Source organism: Chanos chanos, chromosome 7 (assembly GCF_902362185.1).
Source record: "Chanos chanos chromosome 7, fChaCha1.1, whole genome shotgun sequence".
Taxonomy (NCBI): Eukaryota; Metazoa; Chordata; class Actinopteri; order Gonorynchiformes; family Chanidae; genus Chanos; species Chanos chanos.
In genome coordinates this window covers 29,849,468-29,858,474 of record NC_044501.1, presented here as the reverse complement: position 1 = coordinate 29,858,474, position 9,007 = coordinate 29,849,468, and the positions used below count along the sequence as shown (strand labels likewise).

Here is a 9,007-nt window from a genome sequence, read left to right as displayed (position 1 = left end):
TAGTTTGTCATAAGGGACCAGTTGAGCTACATTTTAATTGCCAGTTAATTTCATGTTTATGCATGGAAATCGCTCCTTTAGTAAAGATTTCGTGCAGTAAATCAACTTTCCTCAAGTTTTACATATTTCCAAACGAATAACTATAACCAGCATTCACCTCGGGGTTTCATTTTATATGGCCTCTCCTGGCAAAACAGAGGGGGTAGGGGTCTTAACTCATAAATTTCATCTGATCTCATCTTAAAATTATCTCACAACATCAATGAAAACTAAACGAACTCTTCGTCTTCTTTAGCTTTCAACGAAACCTGTGAACATTCAGGTAGACCTTTAATCATTGTGCCTATCAGACATCCCTTCTGGCGCCGACAGGCGCCTTTCTCGAAGATACAAAACTGCAAACATTGCCAAACGTATGTGAACAAAAATGAATATACCGATGTCACACCTTAGACCACTTCGCCTGCCGGCTTGTTCGTGGAACGTCTACGTCATCAGTGCCTGTAATCTGAGACTGATGGGGGATGGTTGTGTTGCACGAAGTGACTAGAGTACAGCAGCACGACGGGTTCGTGCGAGTAGCAGATGGAATGAGACTGGCCTTGTTGACAATTCACGTTTAAGGAGTTGTGCGGCGTTAAAAACGGCATTCTCTCCTGACAGGTCATTAATGTGGAGGTCACTCGTCAGTAGTAAAATGAGTAGTTAGAAAATGGTAATGTTGTAGATAAAACATCAACTCTGCAGAGCCACGAAAGGGAATGTTCAGTATAACGGAATTCATGGATTGAAGAGGAGACCGTGCTCCAGCAATTCCATGAATCCTTGCGTGTGTTGAGATTTGGCTTTTCTCAGACAAAGAACTGATACTGGAGGTTCCAGTGAGTCGCTCGGACGGGCTGCTTGATTAAGAAGGCCCTTTATGGAGCAAACTAACGTTAGCCGGTTGAGGAAAATAGGATTTAGGTGACCGAGCCTTTGTGGGAAAACTAACGGGATAGCAGAGGAAGATTGTTGGCCGCCCCGGTCGTTCAAACTGTCAGGTCTCGTTTTCTTAAAGGATTTGAAGCAACACACACCATGGGTCTTATATTTGCAAAACTCTGGAGTTTCTTTTGTAATCAAGGTAAGCAGATTTCAACATTTTCAATTATTCGTCAATCTCTACCGCCTTCTGGGCGACTGATCCTGTTAGCTCGAATTAGCATGCTGAACAGCATATGTGTTAGCTAACCATCACATTGACGCGTACCACTTGATCCGTCTGTTTTCGTTATAACTAATCTGTCTTTGGCACGAAACCTGTCATTTGGGTCATAACAAAATGCACAGCTAGCTCACGGTGCTGTGTGTAAGTTACAGTTGCAAAGCTAATCAAGTTAGCCAGCCCATAAGGTTACAGAGGTAGTCCACCTTCTCTAACCAGTTGTGCTACAAATTGGACATTCCAGCCGCGTCGGAATGTCCATCATACTCGTTTTTGGCGACTTTTATTTATTTTCATTTATTTACATGTGTTTTTCATATTTATACATTTCAAATATATATATATATATATATTTAAGTCAAGATTGTTTCTCTTCGAAAGCAAACAGACTTGTCTTCGAAGAGTCTGGTTTATATGTGGAGGCTTGTCGGCCAGCTGTCAAGCAAACTGCTTACGGGTTAATTTCTCTTAATGAAGCCCAAGTCAAGACGTCCTCGCTTCATTTGCGTTTTTACTGCAGCGCATATAGCGTTGACTTTGTCTAGCGTTGACTTAAGTTACTTAAGTTGATTGATGATAAACAAACGAAGATTCCAGGTGAGATAACCCAGGCTGTTTGGTTGTTTTCAGCACTTTTCAAACAGTAAAAACAACTTGTTAAATTATACATAGCTAAGCGTTAACCTGTTTCAGTTGCATAGTGACAGATATTGTCGAGGTTTGTAACTGCAAGAACGGGCAGGCAAAGCAAATTTTGTCTTGTTAGGGTTGAGCTAACATTGCTCACAATGTGACCGTTTCCACCTCGTTTTTGACACTACGTTAACGAACTTCCACTATCAAACGAATTGGATCTATTAATAGCCTTTTATCAACAATTTCAGCAAGGATATTACCGGGTAAGAGCATTTTTTAAACACTGGCCTGGGAAAACTGCGACAGATGTTCGCCCGCTCAATAGGTCGGTCAATGGGGTGTCCTAACCGCACGCTATAGTGGAGATAGAGCTCGTGTCCACACCTCCTGTGCTTTTGTTGTTTCGGGACAGACACGAGGTTATTCTTACTCAAAGAATGTGACAGACGGACTGATGCCAGGGGTGCGGGGTGGACCAGAGAACAAAAGACGTGTGAGGTAGCCGTTTTTTCCCCCTCTACTGTTGTATTACCCTCCCCGTTTGCGGACGACCTTTCAATATGTATGACGTGGGCCTCCCATAGAGACCCGCACACCAGCTACCGTATGTTGCTAAACAGATCAGTGTACACAGCGATCACTCAAAGACAAGGCCACGCTACCTGTTGCACAACCTGTACACGTGGTCTAATTGTTACGAAGGTTTCCACAGTGATCACTGACCGCGCGTCAGTAAGGGACTTTGAAAACCCTCTAACTTTTGCGGTTTTAGTGTAGGTGGTAGAGTGGAGCGAGACAAAGGAACAGCCTTTTCCAGTCTTTCCAAACGGAATCTCCTGATCCTTGGAATGTCAGCCAGATGTCTCTTCAAGAACAGTCGTTCACAGTGGGAGTCAGTAGGAATGCTCTCTCTCTTCCTCTGTCCCTCTCTCTCCGGCAAGATATTACAAAGGCAATATAGCCTGAAAACATGCATTTATTGTTATAGGATAAGATTCTGTGTCAAGATTGTTCACACTCCTGATATCAACAAGCCACAGATTCAGTCCTGTGTGTGTCTGAGACACCCTGTCAGCTCAGCACAGCTGATGATGATAATATCATCTCCCGTGAATGACTGAATTAATGGTATTATTTTTTTGACAGTACTCTGGCTGTGAATCATCACACCTGCTGTGGGTGTTCCCTCAGGCGGACTGAAATGCCATGTTTAGGCACCTCCCCGGCAGGCGGGTTCCAGCAAAAAAAAAAAACCCACAGGGATTGTGCTTATGCTCCCTGGCAGTGTTCCTGAAAAGTCTAGAACACAGGGATTACTAATCCCATCCTTCCTCCTAATTCCCTGGATTACTGTCTCCTTAATTAAACACTCACTCACTCACTCACTCACTCTCTCTCTCTGTCTTTCTCCCTGTCACTCACACTCTCTCTCTCTCTCTCTGTCTGCCTTATTTCTCATTCACACACATACACACAGATGCCAAATGGCATCTGGTCAGAAGCAGTTTCCTTACAAAACCCCTCCAGTCTCATCTCCTGTATTGATCCAATCTCAGTTGTGCTGAATCAGACCGCTGAGCGCCTGATAGTGGGAGAATCCCTCAGGGATAAGGATTGCGTTCCCGCTCTAAACCCTGGGACACTACCTGCTTTTCCCAGTTCGTAATTCAGTGTCAGATCAGGAACGCTGGAGGCCTCTTTGTTATCCTTTTGTCCGATCTGTCTGCGTACCAAAGAGTAAAAGGAGGAGGAAGAAAGTCTGCGGAAGAGAGAGAGCGAGAGAGTAATATAAAGAGTGCGGGGGAAGGTTTTAACATAGTGGTTTGATCCACAGCTGGTGAATTCAAAACTTGATCATGTGGGTGGCAGTGTGTTTACTTTTGTGGTAGAAAATGTGTCTTTGTTGTGTTGGATTCAGCGTGTGTGTGTGTGTGCGCGCATGGATGAATGACAGGATGAATTCAAAGCCTTTGTGAAGGATATTGGCCTCACAGGAAGTAATTACAGTGTAACATCCTGAGTTGCGCTGCAGGAGTGCACTGATGTCAGAACATGGTGTCACAGTTGTCAGAGTGGACTTCCTTCCTTTTCTGTCCAATGAAACCCACTGAGTTCTGAGGTGCAAAAGTCAAAGCACTCACAGCACACACAAACACACACAAACACACAGGCCTGTATGTTGATCTATTGAGAGTGGTCTGCTGAGTTCTACTTTACCCAATGTAAAGAAAACGAATCTACTGAGTTTCTGTTTTACCAATTAAAGCAATAGCCTATATCTTATAAAAAGCACCTACGCTTCTGAGGTCCGGCAGAGAATTTGTCTTTCTGTATTTGTGAGGACCGTCCATCCACATTTATTATAGGAAAACTGTATACACACACACACACACACACACACACACACTTGTTCTCTTTCAGGTTTCCTCACAGTCACCTGTCAGCTTTGATCCTGTTTGTGTTCCCCCACATACCTCATTTAACTGACACAAGAGTGTTACCATCTAAAGAGTGAAAGAGAAAGAGTGTGAGTGTGCGTTTGTGCCTGTGTGTGTGTGTGCGCGTGTGTGTGCATGTGCGTGTGTGCTTTTCCCATCAGACACTTGATGGTGAACTGTGTTGAAAGAGCTGAGCGTTTTGGACCGGGCTAATGGATCCCGCAGGGCCTGGGGATCTCCGGATCACTAATGAGCTTTGTGTGAGGATGGGGAAGGAAGTTCGTCTCGCTCCCAGTTAGAGAGAAGAACCCCTCTGTTCTCTCACTGTCTGAGGGGAACTATGAGAAAAAAAAAAAAAAAAAACTAATATACTTGAAGCATTTGTGTTCAAGCCTCTTTTTATATTTATATACACACTGGTCACATTTCCTCTCATAACTTATCTTTGAGCAGTGGTTTATTGTTCTCCTCTAAGTATGTTATGACATCTGTATGTTTCTGGAGCTAAATTGGGACATGTTTGTCATGTCCAAACATCCATTGATGACCTTCTGATGTATATAAACACAGGGCTTGGATCTGTTCCATAGGATAGCTAATATAGCTGTGCAACCAGTGGTCACTGCTGAAGAGATGCATCCTGGTCTGATTAAAGGCACCTTTTACATTTTAACTCATGTTTTTTTTGTTTGTTTGTTTCTTTTTTTTTCTCCAAACGTAGAACACAAGGTGATCATTGTAGGCCTGGACAATGCTGGGAAAACCACCATACTCTATCAGTTGTAAGTAATACATTCTTTACATATCTTTTGTTCTAGAAAAATCCCTCTCCCTCCCCCGATAAGACATTTCCCCTCTTAACGCTTCATACATGAGTGGAAACTTTCCGACACCACCCCCAGTGCGATGATATCTCTGGTACATCTGGTTGTCTGTCCTGTCATCTTCCTTTAGAGAGTTTTCCCCACCTGTGCCAAGTCACTGAAGCTGTGTTGAGTTTGATTAAAAGGTATTAGAGAAGTGATGTGGAGATATGACTGGCGTCTCGTGTCCAATTGCCTGCAGTCTCATGAACGAGGTGGTCCACACGTCTCCGACCATTGGCAGTAACGTGGAGGAGATCGTCGTGAAAAACACGCATTTCCTCATGTGGGACATCGGTGGACAAGAGAACCTCCGTGCCTCCTGGAACACGTACTACTCCAACACGGAGGTAAACTCCAAATAAGGTTTACATTAGTTTAGACAAGGCTACAAAGACTGCACCTCCAACACTGAAGGGACGCAGCCCAGTCCAACACCAGCTGTCGGATAACGTTTGAATAAGGTTGTTTGGATGTAGTCCGGTTCATGCACCTCCGTTCCGCTATTGAGAGAACACTCCGATTATTAAATGATGAAACACTGAACACAAATAGCTAACTTTTTAACTTAGTTTAACTCTGTCAGCCAATTTTGGTTAAGAAGTCATTTGTGGTTGTTGACAAAGCCGTAAGCATATGTGAGTGACAGGCTGTGACAGAATTAGCCGTGTAAGGTCGGTGTTAGTCACTTTAACTCTGACTCCATTGTGTGGGGCTGACATACGACCTGAACAGAAGTTGAACCCTTGTGGTAATTCCTGCAGAGCCCAGCTGCTGGTGTGTGTCTGTGTGTATGATATATATATTTTAGTGTGTGTGTGTCTTGTTTTCTGTGTGTTTGTGCATACAATATATATATATTCTGTGTGTGTCTGTGTGTGTGTGTTTTGTCAAAGGTCAGGGGCCGTCAGAGAGGCCCCCTGTGAAAGGGGAGGGTCATAGTTGTCATTCTGTGGTGGGGGAAGGGGGTTGTGAAAGAGAGAAAAGGGTAGTGGATAAAAGGGTGTGTTTTTGTGCTCTGTTCCACACCAGAGCACCTCTCGCTCTCTCTCTCTCTCTCTCACACACACACACACACACACACACACACAAAAGCGATTCCCTTTCTGAATTTATCCCCTACCTTTCTCAGTGTGTGTGTCTGTTGACAGAAGCTGGACTGCCCTTATAGCAAAACAGTGACAATCAAGTCTTCAATCTTGTTACTCTAACTCTAACACTGTGTATGTGTGTGTGTGATGCAGTTTATCATCCTGGTGGTAGACAGCACAGACAGAGAGAGACTGGCTATCTCTAAAGAGGAGCTCTACAGAATGCTGGCTCATGAGGTAAGACTTTATTTACACTACACACACTCTCTCCCTCTCTCTCTCTTTCTGTCTCTCTCTCTCATGACCGTTCTCTCACACCTACACAGTCACACAAACATGCCAAACGAAATTCATAGCTGGTTAAAATATTGTAATAACAAAAACAGTATAAAATACCTGTCTCAACTACTCTCTCTTTCTCAGGACCTGCGTAAAGCGGCCGTGTTGATATTTGCCAATAAGCAGGATATGAAAGGTTGTATGTCTGCTGCAGAGATCTCCAAGTACTTAACCCTCAGCTCCATAAAAGACCACCCCTGGCACATCCAGTCCTGTTGTGCCCTCACTGGAGAGGGGTAAGAGACACACACGCACACACTCTCTCTCTCTCTCTTTCAGTGCTTAGCTCAACTCCTCTTACTATTAGTTGTGGAACATACTTGTTCCTCCAGTGTTAAAATTTGAATGGGGTTTTATGACTATTCTCTGCCTTTCTTTCGTGTATTACCTTTCCCTGTTCACACTACATTATCTTAACTCCTTTACATATCCATATTTCAGACTCTGCCAGGGCTTGGAGTGGATGACCTCAAGGGCGGGCCTCAGATAGCCCCTCCCTCCCAACCAATGGACTGACTGACAGCCTGTTCCACCAATCTGGTGGTGCTATGGTCATAACTAACTGGCTGCATCTCCTTTAGCCCTTGGGGTTTTTTTATTTTATTTTTTTCTTTTTACCTGATCAATACTGGCCTCTGCAGCGGGCCCATCTGGACAGCTACCTCATCTCAGTTAGACTGACTGCTTAATTGGAACTGCTTTATCAGACAGCACCTGATACTGGATCACCTGGACTGGTCCAAGAATGGATACAGCATCACCATCTGAAGTATTAACTGCACACGCACAGACACACGCGTTTGTGTGTGTGTGTGTGTTTGAGAGGGAGGGAGAGAGAGAGAGTGTTTTGTTAATTGTCTTTGAATTGATTTTGGGCTGTTTATTGTGTTGAGGTCTAACCCTACGGTCACAAAGCATTAGCACAGTAAATGTTGGGTGAGTGTTAGATGAGGTATTTAACTGGATTGACTGGACATGAGTTCAACTGGTTTTCACCATAGTTAATGACATGGTTTATAGGGCATCAGTCCTGAAGATGTCAGAATGGCACGTAAGGAGCTTAGAGGGATATTTCCATATTCAGGCTTAATTAATTACGTGAGTACTTCGTGCTTCTTAAGTGCCTGGAGTACCTACAACCACTATATGTCACAAACATATCATAATTAAATACATTACATATCATGTGCCGTGCCTCAGATCTCCCGTACAGTAGGGGCCACTGTGTTACACACAAGCCTGGTCTTCTACCCTCTACCAGCTGCATTTTGCCAAGAGAGGAACTCTATGTACCTTTGTAGAGCACAGACCAAGACGTTTTTTTTTTTTTTTTTTTTGATGTGGTCAAGGGGAATTAATCATCTATAATCAATACATGTAATTTGAAATATTGTTATTGATGGGTCATATAATATCTTCATGCGGTTGCTTGGCTTTTGGCTCTCGTGTTGTATGTTGTATGCACTCGGTTCAGGCCTGGATATTTGGTGCTGTGCTAAAGGGAGCGGGTAAATGTTTTTATTTTGTTTATACGTGTTTTTTTTTTTTTTAAAGTTTGATTATAATATTAGACATGGCGTGACAGATTACGCAGTTAGGAGTTCAGTCGGCTGCAGCTGCTTTGTTTGGGGCTCTCTTTTGCTCTAGTCACATTATAGAAAGCATCAGTGACCACTCTGCCAATGGGGATGTGTGTGTGTGTGTGTGTGTGTGTGTGCATAGGCAGGCGGTTAATTGCTGTTTCCTGCTATTGTTACCTGTTCTGTTTTAAAGCAGACATTGTTTGTTGAAATCCTGCGGAGAACGGAAACGACATCATCTGTGTGTGTGTGTGTGTGTGTGTGTGTGTGTGTGTGTGTGTGGGGTGCTGGGTGTGTGTATTCCACCAGCTCAGTTAGGAGGAAATGATCAGAATGGTGGCTGCGTGTTTGGCAAAGTGATGGAATATTTCAGAGAAACTCAGTGATTAAGCTAACAGTGTTGGACACGGTCTTCAGTTTTTTGTTGTTGCTTTTTTCATGTTTTAGTTTCTTTCTTTGTTTCACTTTTTTTTTTTTTTTTTTTGGAACACGAGTTTGTAATCCGTTTCAGATTTTTATGCAGTCTAAACAGGTCACTGCTCTGTGGTTTAAAACACACACACACACATACACACACCAGGGCAAGGTATGCAGAGCAGTCCTCTGGGTGCCACCATATTTCAAGCTGACCGTCTTAGTGTGCATGTGGGTGTCAGTTTTATTATTGTGTGTGCAGATATGGGAAGGGAGTCTAGAAATGTGGATATCTCTGCTCTACCATATCTCTCTCCTACCTGCTCTACCAGACGAAGCACCGGGGGGGGGGGGGGGGGGGGGCTCACCGTCAGGTTCTCATGCTTTTCCCACAAAGCAACTCTATAAATCAGTGTCTGACACGTTGCACAGGCCTGGA

General features: G+C 43.7%; 1 protein-coding gene across 1 annotated transcript; it reads left to right on the top strand.

Moving 5' to 3' along the window:
- The first annotated feature begins 574 nt into the window (after nucleotides 1–574).
- On the top strand, nucleotides 575–8,406 carry arl8 (ADP-ribosylation factor-like 8). Its single transcript, XM_030780247.1, has 6 exons — nucleotides 575–1,126; nucleotides 5,003–5,063; nucleotides 5,347–5,494; nucleotides 6,389–6,472; nucleotides 6,659–6,810; nucleotides 7,016–8,406. Exons 1-6 carry the CDS (start codon nucleotides 1,081–1,083, stop codon nucleotides 7,062–7,064), a joined length of 540 nt encoding a protein of 179 aa, XP_030636107.1. The 5' UTR covers nucleotides 575–1,080; the 3' UTR covers nucleotides 7,065–8,406.
- Nucleotides 8,407–9,007: the final 601 nt, after the last annotated feature.